The sequence below is a fragment of the Letharia columbiana genome (assembly GCF_014066305.1).
Source record: "Letharia columbiana isolate WasteWater2 chromosome Unknown Sc0000053_s0, whole genome shotgun sequence".
Lineage (NCBI taxonomy): Eukaryota > Fungi > Ascomycota > Lecanoromycetes > Lecanorales > Parmeliaceae > Letharia > Letharia columbiana.
The window spans coordinates 47,952-75,389 of NW_023501097.1; the positions used below are offsets into that span (position 1 = coordinate 47,952).

The 27,438-nt window shown below is 51.0% G+C and overlaps 10 protein-coding genes across 10 annotated transcripts; 7 read left to right on the forward strand and 3 right to left on the reverse strand.

Moving 5' to 3' along the window:
- Positions 1-1,778: 1,778 nt before the first annotated feature.
- On the forward strand, positions 1,779-1,997 carry HO173_010834 (uncharacterized protein; the record flags this gene model as incomplete). Its single annotated transcript, XM_037312719.1, has 2 exons — positions 1,779-1,872; positions 1,930-1,997. 2 exons carry the CDS (start codon positions 1,779-1,781, stop codon positions 1,995-1,997), a joined length of 162 nt encoding a protein of 53 aa, XP_037160359.1.
- Positions 1,998-2,285: 288 nt separating this feature from the next.
- On the reverse strand, positions 2,286-3,692 carry HO173_010835 (uncharacterized protein; the record flags this gene model as incomplete). The annotated part of the gene is made up of 3 exons (XM_037312720.1): positions 2,286-2,448; positions 2,545-3,404; positions 3,462-3,692. 3 exons carry the CDS (start codon positions 3,690-3,692, stop codon positions 2,286-2,288), a joined length of 1,254 nt encoding a protein of 417 aa, XP_037160360.1.
- Positions 3,693-4,434: 742 nt separating this feature from the next.
- HO173_010836 (uncharacterized protein) lies at positions 4,435-5,340 on the forward strand (the record flags this gene model as incomplete). Its single annotated transcript, XM_037312721.1, has 4 exons — positions 4,435-4,699; positions 4,755-4,859; positions 4,916-4,995; positions 5,053-5,340. 4 exons carry the CDS (start codon positions 4,435-4,437, stop codon positions 5,338-5,340), a joined length of 738 nt encoding a protein of 245 aa, XP_037160361.1.
- Positions 5,341-6,293: 953 nt separating this feature from the next.
- Positions 6,294-6,746, forward strand: HO173_010837 (uncharacterized protein; the record flags this gene model as incomplete). The annotated part of the gene is made up of 2 exons (XM_037312722.1): positions 6,294-6,460; positions 6,668-6,746. 2 exons carry the CDS (start codon positions 6,294-6,296, stop codon positions 6,744-6,746), a joined length of 246 nt encoding a protein of 81 aa, XP_037160362.1.
- Positions 6,747-6,809: 63 nt separating this feature from the next.
- Positions 6,810-8,512, forward strand: HO173_010838 (uncharacterized protein; the record flags this gene model as incomplete). Its single annotated transcript, XM_037312723.1, has 5 exons — positions 6,810-7,214; positions 7,272-7,848; positions 7,994-8,097; positions 8,145-8,348; positions 8,399-8,512. 5 exons carry the CDS (start codon positions 6,810-6,812, stop codon positions 8,510-8,512), a joined length of 1,404 nt encoding a protein of 467 aa, XP_037160363.1.
- Positions 8,513-8,986: 474 nt separating this feature from the next.
- Positions 8,987-13,714, reverse strand: HO173_010839 (uncharacterized protein; the record flags this gene model as incomplete). Its single annotated transcript, XM_037312724.1, has 3 exons — positions 8,987-13,414; positions 13,466-13,602; positions 13,684-13,714. 3 exons carry the CDS (start codon positions 13,712-13,714, stop codon positions 8,987-8,989), a joined length of 4,596 nt encoding a protein of 1,531 aa, XP_037160364.1.
- Positions 13,715-15,673: 1,959 nt separating this feature from the next.
- Positions 15,674-18,693, forward strand: HO173_010840 (uncharacterized protein; the record flags this gene model as incomplete). The annotated part of the gene is made up of 3 exons (XM_037312725.1): positions 15,674-17,156; positions 17,305-18,485; positions 18,556-18,693. 3 exons carry the CDS (start codon positions 15,674-15,676, stop codon positions 18,691-18,693), a joined length of 2,802 nt encoding a protein of 933 aa, XP_037160365.1.
- Positions 18,694-19,030: 337 nt separating this feature from the next.
- HO173_010841 (uncharacterized protein) lies at positions 19,031-21,164 on the reverse strand (the record flags this gene model as incomplete). The annotated part of the gene is made up of 10 exons (XM_037312726.1): positions 19,031-19,219; positions 19,339-19,740; positions 19,808-19,870; positions 19,933-20,088; positions 20,143-20,278; positions 20,340-20,357; positions 20,581-20,672; positions 20,740-20,802; positions 20,865-21,020; positions 21,075-21,164. 10 exons carry the CDS (start codon positions 21,162-21,164, stop codon positions 19,031-19,033), a joined length of 1,365 nt encoding a protein of 454 aa, XP_037160366.1.
- A 445-nt stretch (positions 21,165-21,609) lies between these two features.
- Positions 21,610-22,726, forward strand: HO173_010842 (uncharacterized protein; the record flags this gene model as incomplete). The annotated part of the gene is made up of 3 exons (XM_037312727.1): positions 21,610-22,024; positions 22,160-22,440; positions 22,598-22,726. The coding sequence occupies 3 exons, from the start codon at positions 21,610-21,612 to the stop codon at positions 22,724-22,726; spliced, it is 825 nt and encodes a 274-aa protein (XP_037160367.1).
- A 569-nt stretch (positions 22,727-23,295) lies between these two features.
- Positions 23,296-26,945, forward strand: HO173_010843 (uncharacterized protein; the record flags this gene model as incomplete). The annotated part of the gene is made up of 2 exons (XM_037312728.1): positions 23,296-23,418; positions 24,999-26,945. The coding sequence occupies 2 exons, from the start codon at positions 23,296-23,298 to the stop codon at positions 26,943-26,945; spliced, it is 2,070 nt and encodes a 689-aa protein (XP_037160368.1).
- Between the last annotated feature and the right edge of the window lie 493 nt (positions 26,946-27,438).

Below are 27,438 nucleotides of genomic sequence, written 5' to 3' on the forward strand. Positions count from 1 at the left end.
TTCTTTGCATATTCTTCACGTCAGTAGCACGTTTAGGTAGAGTTGATCAACGATCAGCCTGATTTTCGGGTCTCTACAAAGACTCTGTACTACAAGCATAATACGAGCGTCTAGCAACCTACCTACCATAGTCCAACAAGTGGATCATGGAATGTTGGATGAGCTCAATTGAATCCCCAACGACTCTTCCCAACATGAAGGCCAATTGCGCTTTTTTGTCATTGATTTCAGCGGGGAGAGCATTGACTCTCTTGAAATAGTTTAGCTCCAAGTACTCCGTACCGCCGTTGTCGTCAGTGAAGTCAAAATGTGCTCTGACATGATATTTGCAACGGTGCTTTCAAGAGCTGCAGGGCGTTTTACATTACTAGGTATCTACTTTCGATACTTTGTACTGACTCGTATCATCAGTTCTGTAATTTAAATGTCTGGGCACGGTCCGGCCTGCCGCCCGTAATGTAAAATAAACAATTAGATACCTTATACCTACCTTAAAAATCCGAGGCTCGGACATCGCGCTTGGTCACTTTTCGATTTCCAGTTTGTGCTTGCTATTCAACATCAATCCTTGTGTACCGCTCCAACCTCCACTGATGGCCCTGACCACAATACTCCTCCAAGCATCTCGACATTATTGATGAGATGAAATTTGAGGATTCATAGTATCATTCACCTGCATTCAAGCGCAGCAATCATTTCCACTCATAACGGCGATGCTGCTACTGCAGCCCTTGCTTTACGAGCCTATCCCATGAGCCAAAAATGAAGAACGGACGGAATATAGGAAGAAATCGCCCGATTCGTGTTGCTGGGAAGATCTGCGTAACGAACTTTCAGCAATGATCATGCACTTCTCGTTAGCCATCTGTCTCATTCCTGCTTTTCCTACGATGACTGCCCGAGCAAAGCGCTGGCAAATACGCTAGGATGCCCAATTCCTCTTAGATCATACGCTCGTGCATCATCTTGTCCAAACAGTTCGCAGAACCGGGCGAGAAGGGTACGCGTGCATGGAAAACATCCATCGAAAGACGTTGATCTGCCCATGGCGCCATGCTTTTACTTTTTCCATCCCGGGTTTCTCTACCACAAAGCGAATGGCTTGGACCCAAGCTGCAAAGCGATCGAGCATTTGCCATCCGGACATGCACGGTCGTGGAATTGATTGGACCCAGCGATCGAAGCGTTCGAAGGCATCGAGCGATCTATGCAGTGCAGAGATGAAATCCGGGAACGACTGGTGGTGAATATAACCGTTTCCTGCACGAGATCTGGGTGGACCGGGGTCTGAAAAGTGCGGAGAGAGCAGTACGAGTGGAGGAGAAAATTCGCCGTGTCTGCTCGGTGACAGGAGATTGGCGTCAAAGGTGAGCTCGGGACTTGGCGTCGGTTCGAGCAACGGTGACTCTTTGACAGAGCTGCCCGTCCCGTCGTCCGTGGTGGTACGCTTGACAGCTCACCATTCTCGTCTACGTATGTAGTTATCCCCAAACCAACACGCACAGACGCAGGCTTGTCATCCTTCCCGTCTGTGCCAACTCATCGCTCGACGTCCTAGTTGTCTCGGCCTACTCGTGCTCGGAAAACGTGTCCTATATAAGACACCTGCATGCACCTTCCTGTCTCCCATCCATCTCGTCCATCTCAAGTCATCTATCCCCGCCATCGACATATCTCATCCACATCAAACACCGTCCACACCTCCCTCACACTCTCTCCCCCAATCCCATCCAAGCAACCCGCAAAAGCCAGAACCTCTCCGAATCCCCTCAGCAACAATGCACGCCCAGAACATCTTCGCCTTCCTCGCCCTCGCCGTCGTGGCCATGAGCGCCGCTCTCCCTGCAGCAGCCGTGCCTGCACCGGACGCTGGTTCGTATCTGTGGCTCCGCTCAGGATCTCGATGGATCGGGCTAACGTTGTCTGCAGAGATTGTGCGGAAGAGCGAGGCTTCGGCTGACGACGTGGACATCACGCAGATTGGAGACGGGTACTAGGAGGGTCAGGGGGCTGGAGGGATGGAGGGATGGGGGCCTTGATGGGTGGACGGGAGGCTGGCTGGCATCACTAATTTGTGTTGGGCGGATGGCACGTCGGGCGGTTCTGTACTCGAGCATCACACTTCGTTGCATCTACAATCTCGGGCGTTAGAACTAGACTGGGATTCTTTCAGGGAGCTCGCAAAATACATGACGTTCGCTGCTCCATTCGACACATCTTTGCTCCTCTATCCCTCCGTCTGACTTGCATTCGCCTATCTATTTCGACACGATGAGATTCCAAAGTTATCCGGCCCAAACCGCCTCGATGATAGACAGCGTAGCCCCTTCCGGAACCCAAATCACCACATCCTTGAACCGAGGATCCGCCTCCTTGAAAACCTGCTCCCAATCCGCACGGTCGCGCTCCCGGGCGTTGAAGAGACTCAGCATGATCATATCCATACCGCTGTAAAGAAGGCCATCAGCCTCTGACATCACCGGGGGTGGGGTGGGGGGGCGGGGTCTAAAAGGGAGGGAAAAGAACGGGGGGTGCACCGCTCACCGAATCTCCCGCTCCTTGGACGGGGCCATGGTCTTGGGCTCGGGGATGAGGTAATCGTTCGCGACGACGCGGGCGCCGGGCGCGAGGGCGGGGACGGTGGCGCGCAGGATGCGGACGACGTGGGCGTCGGACCAGTTGTGGAAGATGTTGCGGAAGAGGTAGACGGCGGCGGCGGGGACGGGCTGCGGGGCGAAGAAGTCGTGGGCCATGAAGGCGACGCGGGGGGCGAGGGCGGCGGGGACGGCGTCGCGCGCGCCGCGGATCATGTCGGGGAGGTCCTGGACGACGAGGCGGAGGTGGGGGTGGGACTGGGCGAGGGCGAGGGCGACGTGGCCGCGGGAGCCGCCGACGTCGACGACGGTGGCGGTGCCGAGGGAGGCCCAGGGGTAGCCCTCGGTCAGGAAGCGGGGGGAGAGGCCGACGCCGTCGGAGAAGGCGGACATGGAGCCGGCGAAGCGTCGGGCCATGGCCGGGTGCTCGGCGTAGTGCTCCCAGACCGGCCGGTCGGTGCGCTGGGACAGGCTCCAGCCGGTGTGGGTGGGTTCGTCGCTTTGGAACCGCTCGCGCGCCTCGACGGTGCGCGCGAACGACTGCCAGACCTCGTCGAACATGTACCCGAGCCCGGCCCTGGCGTCGGCGTCCTCGGCCAGCTTGCGCGACGCGGCCGAGTGCGCGACGTGGCCCTCGCGGGGCTCGTGGAAGACGCGGTGGTAGGCGATGGCGAAGCGGACGATGCGTCGGAGGTTCGTTTCCGACATGCCGCATTTCCTGCCCAGGTCTGCAAAGGAGATTTGCCCGTGGATGGGGACGTGGGAGGCGATGTCGTATTTGTAGATTGCCTGCAGGCTTACACCGTTCAACTGCGGTCGGGAGCGTGTCAGCGGAAGCCTTACGGCTTGTCGTGTCTGGATACTTACCACGGGACGAAGGCACATGGCGGGCCCGAGGAGAAGCTGGTGGAGCTCGAGACTGGAGTCCAGGGCTGTCTCGCGGGCTTTTTGGATTTCCTCATCTTCAATCTGGAAATCGACGGGGCCGTCTACATGGAACGATGGCGACGGTAGGTTTTTACTCTGGAGGTATTGGTCCACTTTCGTGGTGTTTTCCTGGATTTGGGCAGCTAGGTCGGCAATTCTTGTGGAAGCCATTGGGGAATTCTGCTCCTACTGCAGGGAGCGGAAGAGGGAATCGCAAGAGAGAAGACTAGTAGCCGCAGAGCATACTGTGTGAATGATTGATGTTTACGAATGTCAAACAAAGCCCGGTTCAAGCTAAGAGTGAGAAGGCAATGCGAAGAGAAGGATATGCATGACAGACTAATTGCACACACAAACAGGAAGGGAGGTTCGATATTTGTGTATCCACCTCACAAGATTGAGAAAGACATTAACGGACATTGAAGAAGATGGGATTAAGACAAGGAACATTCATGGCAGCATTGGTATGTATGGTATGGAAAGAAAAGCTCGGTCACTTGTGTTTTGTTTTAGGCCTCGGACCTCTTGTACCTCTTGTGCTTTCCCGCAGAACTCCGAAAGCGCGGAAAAGGAGTCGTGGATTCATGTTGTACTGATGTTGTGGTGCATGAGCTAAATCTTGGTCGCATATTCAATTAACGCCGTCATGCACGTCAAAATTATAGGGTAATACCGGACCCTTCCTTCCTTCGTCCAATCAAAAGACTAAGCGACCTACCTACCTGCTGTAATTTGATAAGGTATTTTTAATCGGTGTATGTAACGCTAAGGAGAAAAATGCAGGATTTGGTATCATCATCTTCCCTGTCATCTGTCAGCTGTAATACTTCTCCTCTGTATGATCATCCTTCGTAAGAAGTCACGTTTCTCGTGCAGGCCTGTTAGTTCACCGTGAACCAGGTCCATCTCTGCAATGTTAAAATTGCTACGAACTAGCCATTCACCGTCATACTTCCCCCTCCCCCAATACGGTCACATTGACGACGACAATGATCCCGGGAAAGAGACAGTACAGTCTCTTCGCGGCCAGGGAAAGCGTGCTCTTTGGTCCCCTTGGTTACAGCTTGCCATGATGGTCGTCTCTTTCTTGCTCGCGGGCACTGCTGGCTTCTTCATTGGCCTTTCACTTCCTCAAAAACGACTGGCTTCCTCGTCGCTTCCAGATACGGTGCCGCAGGGTACATTGTCTTCCCGAATATCACGTACCCGACCTGCTGACCGGCTGTCTTCCAGTATTCATCGGCTTGTCCATGGAGACTTTCCAATACAACGAAAGCTTTGCGACCCCACCGCCCCAAGAAGGAGGCCAAGAGCCAGTCTGGGACTCTTTGATCCCCAGTAAGGCCGTATACCTCTTCAAGTTGGTCTCAATGGCATGGCTGACACTGCCACAGATGGCCTGGGCTACGTGAAGCATCCAACTCTGGCCCCGAACCTGTCCGTCATCAGCGTCTTCCATCAGCTTCACTGCTTGGTAAGTTGACATTAAAGACCCAACGACTCCGCCATCTGGTTACTCACCAGCTGACAGTACACACTCCGCCGAGCATACTATGCAATTTCTGAGGATCAACATGAGCTAGAAGACTTCGACTTTGGGATCGAAAGGGCTCCGCATGCGGCTCACTGCTTTGAGTATTTGAGACAGGCTCTCATGTGTTCTGCCGACTCGAGCATCGAGCCGGCAGGGAAAAGAGTTGAAGGCTTCCTAGGGTGGGGCTTTCAAAGACAGTGCCGGGATTATGGGGGGTTGATGGCTTGGGCGGAGAAGTGGAGAGCCTTCAATGGCCAGGGCTTTATAGCAGAGCCACCCGGCTGATGTGTGCAGACTCGCATTTTCTCGCATAGATTTCGAAGATGTGCCGCCGTACCCAGGCTTGCGGCTCTGATCCTGAGCGGCCCAGGCAAGAAAGCTCAGGCGGAAATGGGTTCGATTGAAAGAGAATGTATTAAATTAAAAGAAAACAATGTCGACCCCCAGTCATGCCGGTCTAGAAATCGATAAGCTTTTCTTCCCAATAGCTCTGCTTCTCCTGTGTTTAATTTTCTCTATACCGCCCGCTGAGCGATCAAGTGTTCCATCCTCGGTAGGATATTGGCTCCGACGCATCGAAGATATGCTCTTTTATGTAGATCTGTATGTCTGTTGAGGCTGGCATGACAGATGTTGACGACATCCCTAGCACGACATCTGCACGTCTGTGGCACTTAGATTCCTCGTACTTTGGCCCGAACCATGGGAACACGGCCTTACGGCTGCATGTAACTGGCACTCTAGGGCGGCAGAGCTCTGTGTAGGCGTTTTCCTCATGAGAGCTTCACTACTTCTTTTTCAGCTTTGCTCGTCGACTCGACTTAGCTAGTCTGGGGGTGCAACAATAAGGAACGTACTTTTCTCCAGACCGGGCCAGAATAACAGAGTATGGGTCTTGATTGTGCCGGAAATCCCTAGGCTCACTCTATTCTAGGTTAGCATAGCCCTGCTTCGTTGCAGGACTACTATAGACACACAATCTCAAGTCCCCGGACCTTAGGCCGAGAGCGTATAGATGACGGACGGAAGTTTTGACGGAAGAAGTCTTTGCAGCTCATGGTTCGCTCTCGAAAAGTTCCCATATAATGTGATAGAAGGCGAGGTGGTGGTGTAGAGAGAGACAAAAGGGATATGATGACGAAAACACCCGTGAGAAAGCCCGCAAATGTGGAGCCTCAGGAGAAGCTCAAAAGCAAACAGCGGAATGAAGAAAGGCGTAATTACGGCAAGATCAAATCATGCAGATCGATGGTCAATTTCAGAAGACGAAGAGAAAGGAAGTATATATGAAGCTCGGCATTGGAGGGGCAACGGCCAAAATGAAGATGAGCGCAGTGGAGAATCGTGGGTTGGATGCCTTGGAATGTTGTAGGTGTGTGCCATGGTGTTTCGTACAACTCGTCGAGTAGGTGACGTCCAAACCCGACTGACTATTACAAACTTGAGTAATTGCTGGGGCTTCGCTCCAAAAACTTTGAGCTTTGCATTCTCATCTGCATTCTCGCCTGCATTCTCGCCTGCATTCTCCTTCAATGGCCGCAGCCCAAAATGCCTCTGCCTCTTTTCTCGTAGGGCTGCTAGCTTCAACGGCCATAATGACGATTTTGCATAGCAGCTCCAAATCTCAGCTTGACTTTCAAACAATAGCACCGGTCAACGAGCAGGCCATATCATATCAATATTCCAATTGAGGAAACTTACTTCACTGCAAGGCCTAGGGTATGACTTTTTGCGCGTAGGCTGGCTGATCCAGAATGTCTACTGAAGTCATAACGACAATATCACCGTCCACCAACAAGCCAGTCTTGACGCGAAACGGCCTGTCGGACTCAGACGTGGCGCTCCTGCCTGCCTTGTCTACCAAGGCCTTCAATGCCTTTCGTCTCACATCACTCGAAGAACGCCAGGCCATTGTCAAGAGAGCGCTGAAGCTCATCAGCGATAATCAAGATGTGCTTGCGAGGGAGCTCACAGAGCAAATGGGAAGACCGATAGCTTATGCTGCGAAGGAAATCACTACGGCAGTCGCGAGGGGCGAGTATCTGCTGAAGATCAGTAGTGATGCCTTAAGAGACACTCAAGGCGAGCCGGAGAAGGGTTTCAAGAGGTATATCAGGAAAGCAGCAATTGGACCGGTCTTGATTCTGTTCGCTTGGAACGTGGGTAGCTACAGCCCAAATCATGACAGTCGAACTTTGCTTACGAAGGCTCTCTAGTATCCATACCTCATCTTGGTCAATTCTTTGATACCCGCTCTACTCGCTGGCAATTCGGTCATAATCAAGCCTTCACCACAGACCCCTACGATCGCGGAGCAGGTGCAAGAAATATTTGTCGAAGCTGGGCTGCCGGATAATGTGATCCAGTATTTTCATTGCGGCTCTTTGGCACGTTTAGAGAGCATAGTGCGCTCACCTCAAATGAAGCTAATATGCTTCACGGGATCCGTAGCTGGAGGCCTACAAGTTCAGCGCGCCGCATCAGACCGTGTAGTTCCTGTTGGGCTTGAGCTCGGAGGCAAGGATCCTGCTTACGTGAGGGAAGATGTCGATGTGAAATGGGCGGCAGAAGAGATTGTGGATGGTGCAGTCTTCAACTCTGGACAAAGTTGCTGCAGTATTGAGAGAGTCTATGTTGCTGAAAATATTCACGACGCTTTCATATCTGCAGTGCAAGATGTGCTGAAGGGCTATAAGCTTGGCGATCCTTTCGACCTAAGCACTAATGTTGGACCGGTAGTGTCGAAGAAATCAGCAGAGACCATCAAAGCTCACGTCGAGGACGCAATAGACAGTATGTTATACTTTGAGGCACTCGTTCCCCATTGATGCTACGTTATAAGTCGTCAGACATGTCTAAACAGTCGTCTGCTCCTAAGACATGTCTTGGGACTCAGAATTCCTTGCGAAAGAGTAATGCTGACTCCAAAACCATCAAGAGGGAGCAAAGGACTCGACTCCGGAGAACGAAAGCTTCGTGTCGCCACCGGCAGGCGGCAATTATGTTAGACCAACACTCTTGACAAACGTGACCCACGACATGGTACGGCGGCCTGTTTCCATCTCCATGTATTTGCTAACTTGATCCAGGATGTAATGAACGACGAGACATTCGGACCGATAATACCGGTAATGAGAGTGGGTAATGACGAGGAAGCCGTCCGATTGATGAACGATAGCGAATTTGGCCTCACGGCCAGTATTTGGACGAAGGACACTGCGAAAGGCGAAGAACTTGCCGAGCATGTGGAAGCAGGAACAGTGTTCGTCAACAGATGCGATTTTCCCAGCCCAGTAAGTCGATTCGGCATACAGCAAGTTGTATGTATGCTGACCGAAGCAAGGATCTTGCGTGGACAGGGTGGAAGAGCTCCGGCAAAGGAGTCACGCTGAGCAAATTTGGTTTCGAGCAATTTGTCAAGTTGAAGAGCTTCCACGTCAAGCAGTATCCGAGCTAGTATCATTGTGGTCTCATCGCTTCATTGCTGAGTGATACGAGGGGCTGAACCCAAATGGGTTTCTCATCATACAACGTGCTGGGCCGACATATGAACTAGGGCTGTCCTGAGGAGCCCTTCGCTGATTCCACTAATCAGGGGCGAGAATGTAGACGAGAATGCAAGGGGTTGGAGCCATCTCTAGGGTTTTGGAGTGTTCAGCCCACGACGAGACCCTGGGGCTCAAGCAATAGGTGATGGTACCTCTCTCTATTGACGGTTCCCCATCGAGTCTATCTTCTCGAACTTAGGGAAATCCTCCCCTGGCATTGTCTAAGATGTTGTAGATGTATGTATATGCAAATATGTACAAATCGGTATATAGATATCCAACGGTACCTTCAGGTATCTTGATCCAAAAAATCTGAACACATGCAACACAGGCTCGCTCCTCCAGCGCCCAACAATGCTTTTATCCAAATGCATTCACTCAGCTCAGGCCTCATCATCGCTCTCTGCTTCAGCAACGTCGTCATGGAATGTTTTTCCTTCCGTCGTAGGCTTGATGTAGCCCGCTCTGATGACCCAATCCCCAAAGTGTTCCTCTTGTTTTCTCTCCATTGCGTATCGCTTGAGCATTGGCTTCATAATTTCCAATATCTCTTCTTCTTGTATCGAGCTACGATATAGCTTGTTCAGCCGTTGGCCGTGGTAGCCGCCGCCAAGGTACATGTTATAAGCCCCATAGGCCTTGCCAACAAAAGCCACCTCAGCTAGCCATGGCCTTGCACAGCCGTTGGGGCATCCAGTCATGCGCATCACGATACTGTCCTGCTTCAGCCCGTTCTCTTCCAAACAATCTTCAAGTTTGGTAATCAGTTGCGGCAAGTAACGTTCCGACTCCGCCATCGCGAGACCGCATGTTGGGAACGCCACACAAGCTGACGAGCTTAATCGCAAGCCGGAGAATTGCACATTGTCGAGGTTGTATTGCTTCATCATCTCCCTGATACTGTCCAGATCATCGTCGTGCACGCCGGAAAGGCAAAGATGCTGATTGCCTGTCAGGCGGAACTCGCCTTTGTGCACTTTGGCAATCTCGCGCAAGCCTGTCTTCATGGGGTAATCCGCCGTATCTTCGATGCGTCCGTTCTCGATGAAAAAAGTGAAATGATTCATCCCGAACTCGTCCTTCTGCCAGCCGAATGTATCGATGTTGGACTCGAATTCGAAAGGTCTGGGCTCCTCGAACTGATATCCGAGAAGATCTTCGACCTTGGAGCGGAATACGTCAACACCCATGTCGTCGATAGTGTACTTTAGCCTTGCATGCTTCCTATTCGTACGGTCACCGTTGTCGCGTTGGACGAGCATGATTTTCTCGCAAACGAATTGGATCTTTTCGGCAGAAGCATAGCCCATCATACTGCCTGTACGAGGGTAGGTCTTCTTATTGTTGTGCGTCACACCCATACCACCACCCGCAAGAACGTTGAAACCTTCCAAACGCCCATTACTGCCTTTGATGGCAATAAGACCGACGTCGTGAGCGAATACATCAGTATCATTGTGAGGTGGAATTGCGATGGTGATCTTAAATTTTCGAGGAAGGTAAGTTGGGCCGTAAAGAGGCTCGCGGTCAACAATTGCATCGCCGGCAACCTTTGTCTGCTTATCGTTATCATCTTTCAGCCAAATCTCATGGTAGGCGGTTGTGGCAGGTAATAAGTGGTCGCTGATCCTAGCTGCTGTTTGATGGACATCTCGGTGATATGCAGACTGGGTTGGTAGAGAGCTGCACATGACATTGCGGTTCACATCACCGCAGGCGGCTATTGTCGTCATTAGCGCTTTGTTGATACCTCGCATAGCTGACTTGAGCTTGCTCTTGATCACGCCATGAAATTGAAATGTTTGCCTGGTGGTCATCTTCATGGTCTCATTACCGTACGAACTGCTAATGGCGTCCATTTGCAGCCACTGCGATGGAGTAGCAACGCCGCCATTCAATCTACACCGGATCATGAAAGCATAGGCGGGTTCCAGACCCTGTGCTTTTCGCTCGTCACGAAGATCGCGGTCATCTTGCATATAAGTCCCATGGAACTTTGTAAGCTGTTGGTCTGAAGCCGCGATAGCCCCAGTGCTATGATCCTCGAGACCTTCGGCAATTGTACCGCGCAGGAAATTTGATTGGATCTTGATATCTTCGTTCGTGATTGGTGGAGGCTCCTCGGGTAGGCCTTCGACCTTGTCGACATTGAGTGCCTGCCATAGCTTTGGCTCCCACTCACTGTAACCGGTCTGGTAGCTGTCGGGATCCTGATCATCTCCAAGTCCAATATCAATAAGACGTCTGCCACCCAGGAAAGATACTCTTGCATCCAAATCCTTGCCTGGCTTGTTGTAATAAATCTTGTCCTCTTTCCTAGGCCAGTAGTGACGATCACCAAGCGCAAACACGGTATAGTTGATTTGGGATAGGTCCAATTCAGCGTTTTCTTTGACCGCACCCCAGAAAGCGCGCCCATTCTGTGGAAATTCTCCCTGGCCAGCGGTACTTGTTATCATCACCACGTTTTCTTCTCCGGGTAGATCCTCCAGAGGATAGTCGTCCATGGCCATAACAATGGTCTTGAGACCTCTCGCCTTTCCCCTGTTACCGAGTCGCTTAGCCAAGCTTTCGGCATTACCATTGTCTGAGGCATAAATGATGGTCACAGGAGCCCCATAAAGACTCTCAAGCATCTTGTCGTATGCGTCCTTCGCGCGTCGCTTTTGCAGTGTACGCACTTCAGTGCCATACGACTCAGATAGATTAGCAGCGAATTCTGGATGTCTGTTCATCAACTGTGTCAAGTGATTGTCCCTTTTCAGAAACTCCTCAAGCTCTTGCTTGATCCGCTCAGAATCAAGCGAAAAGTTCGCTTCGCCCTTCTCCTCATTATTGGGATTCCATCGGTACAATGGCCAGTAACCCAGATCGACAGCTTTCTTAGTCTCTTGCAAGACAGTCAATGGCGAGTCATTTTCCTTATTGTAGGGGAGATATGCAACGACGACCGAAGGTCCATCAAACTGGTCTGCTTCGATCATAGCTTCTAGCACTTGGGTATACGAACTGTAGACAGCTACAGAGGCAACGTAAGCGTTCCCGAAATTCATTGCATACAAACCGATATCCTTCTTCCTTCTGGTCGCATCAGCAGCAACTCTCTCCGACCAGGGCTGGGAGTCAATGATCAGCATGTTCACGTTTGCACCAGATGCAATGACGTGATGCACTCCGGAATTGCCTAGATCGTAGGACCAAGCATCCGATCCAATGAGCCATTGAGACTCCTTGAAGAACAAAGACTTCGAGGACAGAAGCTGAGATGCCAGCTTTGAGCCATCCGTACTCAATCGTGCGATCACTTCTTGCGCCAAGGCGTTGGCCTTTTTAGGATCTTCTGCGCTTAATGCCCATTTCGAAAGCCAGCTTTGAGGTATATCAGTAACAAAGTCTCGACTTGCTGCAGCTTCTTGGACGTCTCCGATAAACCTCATTCGATGATCCATGCGGGCGAGAAGAGAGCCAAACCCGAACTCCGGATTCGCTGCAATAGAAGGAGATATGCCAGCATCCGTGGCGTCGAGGCGATTTGCTAAATGAAGCCGCTCACCAAACAACTGGTCGAGCATTTTCATGTATGCACTTTCGATTTTGGGTTGTTCCAAGCTGTATTCGTTCAGTGAGACCCAAGGCTGCTGATGATTACCAACCTCGAGATTTTGGATGGGAGATGTCGATCTGAGGTTCTGAAAAATTCCGCGCAAAGCTTGACGAGCAGTTGCAGGTTCTATGTAGCCTAATCGATGGCCCACTATCAACGGTGGACCGGCTGTCAATGGCCCGGTGCGGAGGCTGGTCAAAAGGTCCAGTAATACAGGTCCCCACTTCACTGTCTTTTTTCGTATTTGTTCGAGAACAGCTATTCTTTTCACTGATGTAGGAACAGCTTCGAGCAGATCGCTACTGATCCAGGGTCTGTAAAGACGGGCTGTAATGATGCCGCACTTGGCGAACTCATCCGACGGCTTGGCTTCTAGAATTTCGTCGATAAATAAGCCAGTGGAACCGAAGACGAAGAGGGCTGACTCCGCGTCATCTGGTCCCGAGTATTCGAAAGCTCGGTAAGTGCGGCCGGTCGCTGTGCTGATTTGCGACCAGATTCCAGACAAGAAGGTGCTTATATCTTCCGAAGTGACGGGCCGGGTCGCTGTAGAGTTTATTGATGTCGCAGAAGACATTGTAGGCCGGCTATCTGCGCTGCTTTCGCGGGCGGACGAGCCAATCGACGACCCCGCACGACTTGTAACCTTGGCCTCTCCTTCGATGATTGCTTCTCTTGCCAACAGCGGTGAGATCGTGGGGCCCTCGGGTGACGCATTTGAGTTTTTGTTCGCAGTGATGGTCGGCCGCCTGCCTTCATCAACGTAGAGAGACGACCCTGGTGTTGATATTGATCTATATTCCGCTGCGGCATCGGTGTCCAAAACCTTCTTGATCAACTCCGGATCTTCCACAGGCACAGGGTAGTCATTCTTCGAATTCGCAGGATCAAAGAAATGGATGACACCCTTGCCAGACTTCGCAGCCAAGGCATGCGCTGACAATGCTATATCCTGGCCCTCGCGCAGTGTCTCCGACTGCAAAAAGGTAAAGCCACATTGCCGTATTGACGTGATCTCGGAATAGTCTGGGTATCCAAATGAATGGAGGGCCACATGTATGACTATGGGATATTGGGCGAGCTTATATAGATGAGGGATCGAGGATAGCAGTATCGATGAAGATGTCGTGACTGAGACGAGCTTTCCTGACCGGAGGGGCTGGAAAGCGGACAGGAGAGGGTCCACATTATGTCGTATTGCATGCACCTAGACATGTGTGAGCAAGTTGTCTTTAGCCAACCTCAAGAAGCAGCTTACCTCAGGTTCTTTGGCTATGATACCTGGCATTCGCTTTGAAGCGAGTGAATGCAGTTGTCTCGAAAATTCGGAGTCGGCGCCAAGAGCAGGCTGTACAGAGAGTACAACATCGCTGGAAGCATATGCTATCCTTGCCACTGTCGTCACATGAATAGATCAGCGTTGGAGCACATTGAGAGCATAAAGACACGGACAAGGCGGGGCCAGGCAATACGTACCTGCTTCACCAACGGAGGCTGTTGAAGCCATGGTGGACAGCAATGGCCTTTGTGAATGAAAGAGAGATTGGAAGAAGTCAAAGAGCAAAAATATGCGATGTCAAATCAAAGATTGCAAACATGATCAATTAATAAATGTCACTAATGGGGGCTAGCAAAGTTACTTCTACTTATGAAATAAGTCACTTTTTTACCCCCCCCCCCTATTACCCTTGATAAGTAAACGGGACCAGTTTTTTTTTTGCTCTGGTGCCTTCTTGCTATTGCCAGCCTATCCTGGTTGCACAACGCGCCCTGACGGCCCGCTCTTTTTATAGGAGGTCGGCTTTGCGATTCCAGCCGTCTACTTAACGGATCCGATGGCGAAGTCATGTGACTGCGCTGGTTTGTTTGAATGGCTTTGGGGGTTTTGTGGCCTGGCCTGTGGCTCTGGGAGGCGTTCTCCGGCCGTTTGGCCCTTATATGTTTCGGTTCTTACTCGGACTTTTAGAGGGTATTTTCATAAGTCGAATGCTGTAATGTTTTTATTATTAGCCACTAATGCAGAATATTTAATCATTGTTTCCGAGGACTTTTGTCGAACAGCCGACGCCACTTCGTGGGTCCAAGTGGAAAGGGCTGGAGGGGTCAGAGGGGTCAGAGCACGCAATTCACTAGTCTTGGCGAGCCTTGATGCATTTCTGTTTTACCACCTTTTCATCGTTCTACAGTAGTATCGAAATCAGAAATGATATGAGACATGAGCAGCATGTACGAGTAACGTAGACGAGTGTGAACGTCCAAATCTTGGCTTGGTGGAAACACCCATCGGCTGGGTCTCTTAAAGTGCGCGTGAGAGCATGGATCTATGGACTGAAGCCAGCGGTCCCATATCTGACTGATAGAGACGCAATAAAAACCGAGACTCGAGCAGGTTGCCAAACATAAATGTGAGGAACAGCGGTTGACGGTACAGACAAGAGACTTTAAACCACCGAACACTGCCTTTACAATAGCAATTTACAATATCACTCGACATCACTTTCCGAATCAACATCCACGTTAACAGTAACAAACAGCACATCTGGGCAAACTATCCATTTCCTTGATGCCCTTCCCTTGCCTACAATGTCAGTGAAAGTCATCCCAAAATTTGACTACCATGAGATTTCTCCACGTGGAAAGGATCTAGATTATTCCGGGCATCGGGATATTATTTCGTCACACATGCAAACTGGTCAATTGGAAAACTTTCCGTCGTCGACCAAACACACACAGTCATTTCAGTGCAGGGCAATCTTGACATTTGGCTGAGAAGACGAACACGTTACAAAAAGGCTTTCGAAGGATGCATATGTTTAGGGACCTGCATGGGTACCTTAACGGGTTTGCCCCTGGGGGTGGCATGCTCGGCAGTTGACATTACACAAACCCCGCGTCTGTGGACCCCCAACGAGTACTTTATGATTGTACGGTAGTGCAGTGCTAGAATACCCCACGATAATGCAGCGCACTTCCTCCCCCCACACCACCAACATCGTCATCCTGATGTTCAGGAACAACAGCAACAGCAACAGCAACAGCACACGACCTGTCGCTTGCCCATATCCTTCCATTTTAGATGCTGATCAGAATAAGCAGCTCTTGACCTGACACCTCACTTGGCCAAGTGAGAAGTGTTCCGTCTTTGTCTCGTTAGATCGTCTATGTGTCAGCCTCTTACATCCCAGTCAAATTTCTCTTCTTTCAATTTACTCCATCAGACTGTCAATTCTTTCAGATAGCTACCGCGACTGCTTCCTGGTGTTTTCGTTACCTGCCGATACTTCACAGCCTGAAGACACCCTCTATTGGTATCTGACGAGCAGAGATTCCTGCATTTTCCAATGGGGAGGCCTCCTTGATCCTGATCTATATGGGAAGCTCGTAGCAATCAATCAATTAGTCTCGCCTGCTACCGACTCACTAAGACTTCTTGCCAATGCTTAGCCAAGTGCATGCTCAGGCCAACATGGCTCCGCCAACGCGAGAGGTTGCGTCCCATGCTCCCGTGCAGCAGTTCGCCATGCAGCACTTTGATGCATTCTCCGACTCGAAAGAGGTGTCACCCATGAAAAGCCCCATAAACCTAAGGCACCATCCTTACAGCCAGAACAACACCGAAGTCCGGCATCAGCAGAGGAGAAGCTTAGATCTGGGCGCGGGTGGGGACAGTAAGAGTACGAACACAGCACCGGTAAGACGAAGGATCAGTAGAGCTTGCGATCAGTGTAATCAATTACGAACAAGATGTGACGGACAAGAACCATGCGCACACTGTTCAGAGTTCGGTCTGAGCTGTGAATACATGCGCGAGAGAAAAAAGCGTGGGAAAACGTCACGAAAGGACGCGGCTCAGCAAGACCCGGCAGCTAATGCCCATTCGCCCCGTGAATATTCATCGGAAGGTCCCTCTCCCACCCAAACGCAGAATGGCCACGAGTTTCAGTCTGCCGGGAGCCAAGCACCTCCTGCTGATGGTGGGCCTCGGTTTTCAGGGTCTCAATCAGGCAGCATGTCTGCAGTCAGACCTGAAAGGTCAGCCATTGTCGATGGGCCCTACCAGTTGACCAGGAATGATGGCCTGGCACAGAATCAAGAGCAGGGTTCTGGAAACCTATCATATCCTCAGTCTTCTATACGCCAGGGAACAGGGGCTAGTCCGACAGCAATGTCGTTAAATGGTTTCAGCCTTGGTCATGACTATGACCGCCCTGGTATCCGTGGAGTCACTCCGTTGACTGGCTCTCAGTCGAACGGACTGTCCATGAGCCAAATGCAGCCTCAAATGCCATCCCAACAGAGCTTCCAGGGCTTTGGCGAGAACGCATATCCACCAATAAGCCCACCTAGTTTGCAAGCCCCGAGTCCAGGATTTAGATTCGGTGCTACGGGCGAAAGTCCGCTCGCCGGGTTTTTCGGCACATCTCCCATTGTTGGGTCGCCAGGCTGGCTGAACCTGCCCTCTCCTTCGAACTATCAATACCATCATCGTCGTCTAAATTCCATACACACGTTGAGATTCCCTGTCCTGAAACCCCTGTTGCCATACATAGAGTCCATTATACCCGTTTCGCTTGCCTGCGATCTGCTTGAGCTTTATTTTACGAGTTCTTCGACTACTCACACGCATCCTGTTTCACCTTACATTCTTGGTTATGTTTTCCGAAAGCAATCGTTCCTTGATGGAAATAGGCCACGCGTATGCAGTCCAGCGCTTCTTTCAAGTATGCTTTGGCTTGCAGCGCAGACTAGCGATTCTCCTTTTTTGACGTCTCCACCGTCTGCACGAGGTCGAGTTTGCCAGAAATTGCTGGACATAACGATAGCACTCCTAAAGCCACTCATACACGGTCCACCCGCTGGCGATGTTGCAGCCACCAATGGCATGAGTTCCGTAATCAACGGCGTCGCTTTAGGTGGTCTCGGCGTTGCAATGACAGGCGGAGATCAACGTAAGTCTACTTTTCGGATTTTTATGCCCCCAGTGCGAACCGCGTTTTGAGTCATAAGACAATGTTCTGGGAGTAATTGTACTCTTTTGACATTTCCCCCCCTCGCATCTTTACTTAGAGGAGGAATGCTGACTCCGAAATCTTGAAGTCACAGCAGATGGCGGAGCTATAGGACTACTCGACAATGTTGCTACATACATCCATCTCGCAGTCATCGTATCAGCCTCCGAGTACAAGGCTGCCAGTATGCGGTGGTGGAATGCGGCCTGGACATTAGCTCGTGAACTGAAGCTTGGGCGAGAACTACCAGGTGCAGTAGAAAGCGATAACCCTCGCGGCGATGACCTGAGTGCGGATGGCATTGCGGATGGCACTTCTCCCGAGCAGGCAACGGTGAGAGCGAGCATGAAAGAAAGCCTTGCAGCTAGTTTACCTGGCGTCCCGAATGAAGAAGGGAGAGAAGAACGCCGTCGCGTATGGTGGCTCCTCTACACCGTGGATAGACACCTAGCACTCTGCTACAACAGACCGTTATTTTTGCTAGACGTCGAGTGTGAGGGTCTCCTGCAGCCATTGAACGACGTTGATTTTCAAGCTGGCAACTTCTACAGTAGTGATCCGACTCTCTCTCCAAGCTCGCAGCCTTACAGGACACGGGGCCCAAACTTTCTCTGCACTGGACACAGCATCTTTGGCTACTTCACCCCTTTGATGGCAATACTCGGCTACATCGTTGAGCTCAACCAAGCCCGCAACCATCCAAGGTTTGGACAAAGCTCTCGCCACGTCGGCGAGTGGGACGACCGAGCTGCTGAGATAACATCGCAACTCGAGGCATATGGCCACAGTCTCAAAGAGTTTGAGGCCCGCCATATCGATGAGTCGAACATTGCCGGCGCTGACACGTGCGCCCCCATCAATTCCGTCCATCCTGGCAACTCTCGAATCACCGACGCCATAATTCAAACAAGAATAGTTGTCGCGTACGGAAGTCATATAATGCACGTTCTTCATATTCTCATCACTGGCAAGTGGGACCCCATCAACCTTCTGGATGACAAGGACCTGTGGATCTCCACACCATCCTTCTCTAGCGCCATCATGCACGCTGTTGCGGCCGCCAACGCTATCAGCAACGTCCTAGAGTACGACCCAGACCTAAGCTTTATGCCTTGGTTCTTTGGCATTTCTTTGTTGCAAGGTGGATTCCTCCTGTTGCTGATGGCAGATAAATTGGCTGGGCAGGCAGATCCAAACGTCGTGAGGGCATGCGAGAACATTGTGAAGGCGCATGAGGCCTGTATCGTTACGCTCAATACTGAGTATCAAGTGAGTACTGCCATTGACCTTGAATTGCTTCATCAAGCATGAATCAGTGGCTAATGGGATACCTTCGTAGCGGCATATGCGCAAGGTCATGCGATCAGCTCTCGCTCAAGTAAAGGGCAGATTACCAGACGGTGACCAGCAATTGTTCAGACGAGAAATCTTGTCATTGTACAGATGGACAGGAGATGGTACAGGGCTAGCTTTGTAATGATTTGCAACGATAGGATTAATTACCATGGCAGATCAATGGACGTGGGAGGTGTGCGATTGTTAAATATACCCAGCTGGAGACTTTGGAAAAGCGGCATCGGTCTCATGTAGATGTGTATTGAATCAGATGAATAAGAGGCTTCGGAGGAACATGTCGCTACTCCATGTACAACTCTCACGTGTTGACGCAGAAAAGTCTTACCTTCTCTACATGGAAAGGGATTTGGTGGCGAGCAATAAAATTAACTTTTTGCCAGTGAGTATGTAGAACTTTCGGTTCTTTTCAGCAAGACGCATCGGTCACATGGACTAGGGTTCGAGTCAACGAACCTCTTTCATGATGGCTCGGCGTGAGTCATCTCTGCTTTTATCAATACAGGGATTACAGCCCCTGTCGGCACGCGAAATTCACGATGCCCAGTAACCCTCAGAAGGGAAGCGATTGATCCCGAATGGGTAGTGAACGAGATGTACGTGCTGTCATCGTGGGTAAATATATCACCAAGCAGCTTCCTCATGCGGGTCTGGATTACAATTCCACAGTCAGTATTGCCTATCCGAGGGGGTATATCGAGCCTTGAAATGTTTCAAGAGTAGGAAGTTCCCCAGATATCACTCAAGTATGGGTGCGGAGAATACGTACATCATGAAGGGAACTACTTTCTCGAACTTCCGGGCGCCACATCTCATCGTCTTCGGCGAACCCGGGCTCAAAGGTGTATGCTGGGAAGTTGGTGTGGATGTAAGTTTTTTGGCTGCGCCGGTCACAGGTATGGATCCCAATTACTTCGCGAAGCAGTTCTTTGACTTCTGGGACGCAAGGCTGCTGAGCTGGTAATTGGAGGCCATTGAAGGTAATATCGGCGGTGGCGAGGCACCTGTCAAGTGGGCTCGTGTAAAAACTTTCTGGCACTGGTATATGCTGTGTTGCCATCTCCAAGGCCCAGAATTTGTTGGCTATTCGGGCTTGCTCTATGCCTTTCTCCGTGAGATGTGCGTCGGCCCAAATGACGGTATCGTTTCCGTCTTGCTTTGACCAGTAGCTCTATTTGCGTACTAATCAGCGTTTCCCTCGTGGTGTGTCAATCTACGATCAGAAGGAAGAAGCGCACATCCCAAGCCGAGGTTCCATAATAATTCTCAGCTACGTTGTGCACACCCTCACCATGGCGCCCCTGTCGAGCATATTTAATTCGAACTTCAATTTTGACTCCCAATAGGGGGTTTTGGATCATACCATGTAGATGACCTTATACCGAACACTACTGCTAGCTTGAGAGTTCAATTCGGAGATTTGTTGGTAGAATCGCTCCCACTGGGTCCTCTTCTTTTCCGGATCGTATTCCTTGTCGGTATTGTATGTTCGCTTGATCAAACCGAAATCAGATGCTGCCTACCAATGGATCAGCCTACTGGCTCTGTGACGAGTCTACGCATATATTGTTACGTAGTCGAAACTCTTAGCGTCTGTGCTAGACTCGTCCTGAAGAAAGAAGCCGGGCACAGTTGTGTACTTGGTAGAAGAAGTCTGGTTCATTTTATGCAGAAGGAAGAGGGTGAGTAGTCCGAACGACAGAAAACAGCTATGTGCAATTCTAGCTCAGCTTGGAGAACGTCCCAGAGGCATGAAAGTGAAAGACGTACATGAAGACTCTTATACTACTGCAAAGCCTGTTCCAAAAATTCTTATTTGTCAGAGGAAAAGCAGGTCTGTTTTTAGATGTTAAACCAAGCATCGAGCCATTTGTTTATAGATTTTTCCCTCTCGTTGCGCGAAACAGATAATTATTAGGTACTCGAAACTAGTTAACATGCCTTGTACGTCGGCAGGTCGGTGGTCGGTCAAAAGTATTGCCGAGAGAACGAAAGGCTGAGCCGCTCAGACTAATCGTATGGGGCTTGCTCTATGCCTTTATCCGTGAGATGTGCGTCGGCCCAAATGACGGTATCGTTTCCGTCTTGCTTTGACCAGTAGCTCTATTTGCGTACTAATCAGCGTTTCCCTCTTGGTGTGTCAATCTACGATCAGAAGGAAGAAGCGCACATCCCAAGCCGAGGTTCCATAATAATTCTCAGCTACGTTGTGCACACCCTCACCATGGCGCCCCTGTCGAGCATATTTAATTCGAACTTCAATTTTGACTCCCAATAGGGGGTTTTGGATCATACCATGTAGATGACCTTATACCGAACACTACTGCTAGCTTGAGAGTTCAATTCGGAGATTTGTTGGTAGAATCGCTCCCACTGGGTCCTCTTCTTTTCCGGATCGTATTCCTTGTCGGTATTGTATGCTCGCTTGATCAGACCGAAATCAGACACTGCCTACCAACGGATCAGCCTACTGGCTCTGTGATGAGTCTACGCATATATTGTTACGTAGTCGAAACTCTTAGCGTCTGTGCTAGACTCGTCCTGAAGAAAGAAGCCGGGCACAGTTGTGTACTTGGTAGAAGAAGTCTGGTTCATTTTATGCAGAAGGAAGAGGGTGAGTAGTCCGAACGACAGAAAACAGCTATGTGCAATTCTAGCTCAGCTTGGAGAACGTCCCAGAGGCATGAAAGTGAAAGACGTACATGAAGACTCTTATACTACTGCAAAGCCTGTTCCAAAAATTCTTATTTGTCAGAGGAAAAGCAGGTCTGTTTTTAGATGTTAAACCAAGCATCGAGCCATTTGTTTATAGATTTTTCCCTCTCGTTGCGCGAAACAGATAATTACTACTCCTCGAAACTGAACATGCCTTGTACGTCGGCAGGTCGGTGGTCGGTCAAAAGTATTGCCGAGAGAACGAAAGGCTGAGCCGCTCAGACTACCGCCGGGCGCCGAGACCACTTACACTCATTGAACATTGAAGCTTGAAGCTTGAAGCTCGCAGGTGACCTTCAACCACCAATATTAGCATACCGTCAGCATGGACGAGAAGAGCGCAATGGAAAAAAGGTATGGCAGAAAGTCGCCTCTTCCATTGGACCAGAAAAAGCACGATTCATCATTCACCGCGCCCTCAGATATATCTCGGCTCCGTTCCCGGCCGGTTGTCTACATTACTGCTATCATCTTCGCCTTCCTCATCATCACATATGGCTTGCCCGTTCGACTTTCAATATTCAACCCACAGGGTTCCCCTGAAACTATTAGGACGCAGCCTGCCCATGCTAAGTCAAATCGAACTGGTCTTGTGCCGCTCGAAGCACATGTTATGTCTAAGTGTCCAGACGCAAAACAATGCCTTGAGGAGCTTGTTGTCCCCGCTATGGAGCAAGTCGTTGATATGGTCAACTTTCGTCTTTCATACATTGGCAGCGTCGATGACAATGACACTCTCCGTAAGTAACATTTGGAGATCAAGTCCTGACTCGCGGGACCTGTCTCGGAAGCAGAAGACTCTTTGTAGCCTCCAAGCTTGTCTGATAACTCAGATTCCTGTCATAAGAAACAAAGCTGACTAAAAGATTCAAAAGACTGCATGCACGGCCAAACGGAATGCTTGGGCAATATGCTTTCTCTGTGTGCCAGTAACCTTTTCCCAAACAACGCCAAGATTTCGCTGGGTTTCAGTACCTGTCTGATCATGTCCTATAAACGCATTCCATCGCGAGACCTTGTCCAGACCTGTGCCTTGGAACACGGCATTTCTTTCGAAGCCCTGAACGACTGCGTCAGCGAGGAGGGCAAAGGACTTGACCTGCTGGAGGCCAGCATCAAAAGAAGCCAGGAGGCAGGTGTCAAGAAGAGCTGCACAGTGAGTGCGCATCTCGGAACAAACCCTCTCTAGTCGAACCCTTGCTTTTAAGCCGCAAGACATGTCTCGCGAGCAGTAGGCGGGTTTCAACCCCAAACCTGTCTTGCAAACTGGGATTATTACTTCAATGAAGCCATGCTGACTCCGAAATGTGCAGGTGCGGGTTGCAGAAGAGATTTGGTGCATAATGGATGATGGAAAATGGACAGACTGTAAAGCAGGACACGAAGTCAAAGATTTGGTAAAGGAGATTGAATCGCGCTACAAACCGAATGCAACTGGCTAGCTGCATGTGTTGCTTCTGGAAAGTTGTTCTCAAAAGCACTTGATGGGATTAAATCATATTCTGCCAAAATTCCACAAAGTCTACATGCAAAGACTGAAAAATCTCTATATCTGGACCATAGTTCTGCCCGAAAAGTCATGCGGATCTGAGGTGAGTGAAGCGAACTCTGCTATCTCTTACCTTGGTTTCCACAGGTGACAAAGAGCTACGGGTGTTTCAACGGTCACTCACATAGCATGGACGTCCCTGAACAAGCAATTCTGTCCTGTCCAGAGAATTTGAGTTCTCAGCCTTCAACTTTTCCATTTTCAAAGAGGTCTTGGATCCTAAAGCGACGTGAAAATATCCAAGCCCTGTCGAAGCACGTCTGCCATTCTCCCTCACCATTAGCGATAAGCCCAAGGGCAAAGACGCCTCGAGAAGGATCTTTCGAGCATGTTGGGTTCTACAATTCGGAAACGCTCTGTCGTCGGACGGTTCTGTTCTCAACAATTATCCTTTGCCACTGAAAAAGCCATGGAAAAAAACTTACTCGTGGCTGATCAAGCGTTTCATCAAATCATCCCACAATGCGACGCTCGTCTAGACTTCCTCTACGATGTGCTCTTCAATTCAGTCCTGTGGCTATGTCAACCAAGTATCAAGGAGCTAATCCGTTTAATCGCTCAAAAAGAGTCCAATTTTTCATCCTGGTGGGTCACTGGCAGAGACCGTTGCTTGGTATCCAATGATGGGCTCGCTAAGCTCACAGCCAAGGACGAGCCACAGTACCAGAACTATTCAAACACCAAAAGTCGGCGTATTTTGAGCAAGATAAACCCAGTCGAGCAGCTCCATCAAGGTGCCGTAAACACTTACTCTATCATAATTTGTCTAATATTGGAGCAGCGAACCCCATTTTTCCTCATGAGTATGCTCAACGCCAGCATCAGCGTAGCGCATTTTCCTGCTTGGTATCTGGTTCCCCTATAAGATCCTTTCCATGCCCATTGCACTTCTCTCAACTTTCAATCTTGTTCGTTCTTTACTTTCACGAAGCACACACTTTCGTTAATTGCTCTCGTCCAAAGCCGCCATGCAGCCCAGTATCGTGCTGGCCTTTGGGGCCCTGGCCTTAGCATCCGATGCGTATGCATTGTTCGGGACAGGCGTCTCGAATTCTACGATTTACATACCCTGCCCTAGCTGTTCTCCTACAACGGTCCCTGCACCAGGTCCAACAGTGCCAGGGCCCATGAAATCTGGTGTCAACCCTCACAACCATTTCACGCTCCCAGGGCCATCCCGCCTAGAGAATCAAACTTCACCAGTCACCCCCTATGTTGCACCAACCGGCCACGTTCACCTCAGTACTGGCGTTCCATTTGTACCACATTCTTACAAGAACCACACTACACCAGTCGCCCCTTATGTTGCACCAACCGGCCACGTTCACCTCAGTACTGGCGTTCCATTTGTACCACATCCTTTCAAGAACCATACGTCGCCAGTCAACCCACATGTGTATACGCCTTCAGGCCATGTTACGCCTTCAGGCCATGTTGCGCCAGCAGTCAATGCCTCGACCACAGTCACTAGACCCTGTTCCACTTGCCCGATTACTACGGTTTCCGGATCAAACTCGAGGGCGACTGTTTACAAGCCCTGCCCTACCTGCCCTCCTGTCACAATTTCCGGATCAGGCTCAGCAACGACGGTGTACAAGCCATGCCCCACCTGCCCTCCTGTCACAATCCCTGCATCGAACTCGACGAAGACAGTTTACAAGCCATGCCCCACCTGCCCTCCTGTCGCAATCCATGGATCGAGTTCAACAGAGACAGAGTACAGGCCTTGCCCAACCTGCCCTCCTATCAGAATCCCTGGATCAGGTTCAACAGCGACGGTTTATAAGCCATGCCCTACCTGCCCCCCAGCCACCATCCCAGGATCAGGGAGCGAGACGGTCTACAAGCCATGCCCTACCTGCCCCCCAATCACAATCCCTAGTGGATCGGGTTCAACAATTACGGAGTCCAACACCCCGGCAACACTCACTCCCCCAAGCTCAACTGAGACGATGACCATCACCAGGCTTTGCCCTACTTGCACGACAGTCAGATTCGTCACAGTGCGTTCCGCAACCGTTACGAAGCCCTGCTCTACATGTCCTCCAAACACAATCACACCCCCAGCAAGTTCGACTGCGACCATCACCAAGCTCTGCCCTACCTGCTACCCAGTTGCTCCAGGACCGGCGACAGGACCGAATCACGTCCTAACTCTTACTAAGCTCTGCCCTACTTGCCCTGCAGGCACGGTGGTCACCAGTACCCCAAGTCACTCGACGGTGCCAACAGGACGTGCTCCTCTCGTATTTGGCCATCATCAGCCTGTTTACACAAACTCCACCGCAAACGGTTTCGCAGCCCCGTCCATTTTCGCCTCTGGCTCTGCTTTCAACACTGGAGTGTTCCGCACTGGAGCGTTCCCCACTGGAGTCTTCCGCACTGGAGCGGCCGGCACTGGAGCGTTCAGCACTGGAGCGTTCAGCACTGGGATATTTGGCACTGGAGTGGTCAGGCATGAATCGCTCAGCACTGGAATTTTCGGTACCGGAACCTCTCCATCGGTCGTCCTCAGCACCACCAATTCCACTGGAAAAGTCAGCGTTGAGACTCACTCTGCTGGTGAGGGTTTTGTCACCTCGAATGCTCCCAATGGCTCTGTATCTATGAAGACACAGCCTGCCGGTAAAGTGGTTGTTAGCTCGACTGCGTCCAACGGCGAGGTCACTGTCGAGACTCAGTCTGCTGGCGTTTCTCTCGTGAGCCATACTGCCTCGAATGGTGAGGTCCCCGTTGAGACTCAGCCTTCTGGTGTGTCCCTCGTTAGTCATACTGCGTCCAATGGTGAGGTCACCGTTGAGACTCAGTCTCCTGGCGTGTCCCTCGTTAGTCACACTGCGTCCAATGGTGAGGTCACTGTCGAGACTCAGTCTGCTGGCGTTTCTCTCGTGAGCCATACTGCCTCGAATGGTGAGGTCCCCGTTGAGACTCAGCCTTCTGGTGTGTCCCTCGTTAGTCATACTGCATCCAATGGCGAGGTCTCCGTTGAGACTCAGTCTCCTGGCGTTTCTGTCGTTAGCCACACCGCTCCCAATGGCCAGGTCACTGTCGAGACTCAATCCGCGTCTCCATCCAATGGTGAGACAACCGAAGCCTCTCCTTCTCAGGCTGGCGAGACTCAGTCTGCTGGTGTATCAGTGGTCAGCCACATCGCTCCCAATGGCCAGGTCACTGTCGAGACTCAATCCGCGTCTCCATCCAATGGCGAGACAACCGAAGCCTCTCCTTCTCAGGCTGGCGAGACTCAGTCTGCTGGTGTATCAGTCGTCAGCCACATCGCTCCCAATGGCCAGGTCACTGTCGAGACTCAATCCGCGTCTCCATCCAATGGTGAGACAACCGAGGCCTTTCCTTCTCAGGCTGGCGAGACTCAGTCTGCTGGTGTATCAGTGGTCAGCCACACCGCTTCCAATGGCCAGGTCACTGTCGAGACTCAATCCGCGTCTCCATCCAATGGTGAGACAACCGAAGTCTCTCCTTCTCAGGCTGGCGCTCAAGTATCTCAGGCTGGCGCCGCCCAGGAGGCTGCCACCCAAGCTGCTGCATCTGGAAGCAGTTTCCCTGGCAGCAATTCCCCTGGAAACAGTAGCCCCAGCAGCAGCGCCCCCGGAAGCCCCAACCAGGTCGCCGCAAACCCCGCTGCAGCAAACAGCGCTTCCGGCAGCAACGTCTCCGGAAGCAGCTCTCCTGGAAGCAACGCCCCCGGAAGCAGCTCTCCTGGAAGCAACGCCCCTGGAAGCCCCAACCAGGCCGCCGCAAATCCCGCCGCAGCAAACAGCGCTGCCGCAAGCAACGCCCCTGCAAGCAACGCCCCTGCAAGCAACGCCCCTGCAAGCAACGCCCCGCAAGCAACGCCCCTGCAAGCAACGCCCCAGGAAGCGCAAACCAGGCTGCTGCGAATCCCGCCGTTGCTGCCCAACAGTCCCAAGCTGCTGCCGCTGCTCAAGCTTCCGCCTCGCAAGAAGCCGCCGAAGCTGGTGAAACCTACGCTCCGAGTGCGACTAACGGCACGTCACCCTCCTCATCTGTCAAAGCCTTCCAAGGCGCTGCCTCTTCTTTCAAGGCCTCAACTGCCATCGTCAGCTTTGCTATGGCTGCTGTTTCAATTGTGATGTTTCTGTAATCGTTTTGAAAGTTCGAATGGGCCGGGTTGCCATGGGAGAATCGAAAAGTTATTGGATCTGAATACTTTAATACCTATCCTGTCAACACTTCACTTCTCCGAGCGCTTATACTTTGCGTTGTCTTTGCTGCTAGCGAGTTTCATGGTGAACGGTCATTATCATTCAGCCATAGAAGCTTCGTTAGCAATCCAGGCCTTATTCTTGGGGCCTCTTGTATGATGCATAAGGTAGTTTGGACGGCATTGGGTTTGACAAGGGGTACATACTCAGACCAATCAGAACAGTAATACTATGGAGACGATCATTCTAAAACAACGCTTTGTAACGTTCTCGTCTCCAAACTTTTGTAGCCAGTATCGATGTTGCAAGTCACAATAAATTAACACCACAGAGCGGAGGAGTATTCGAGCGTACAATTCCTCGGTCAGTCAGCATGGCTCGCATGGATGATTTTTAGCCGGAGGTGCCGAACGCAAAGGAC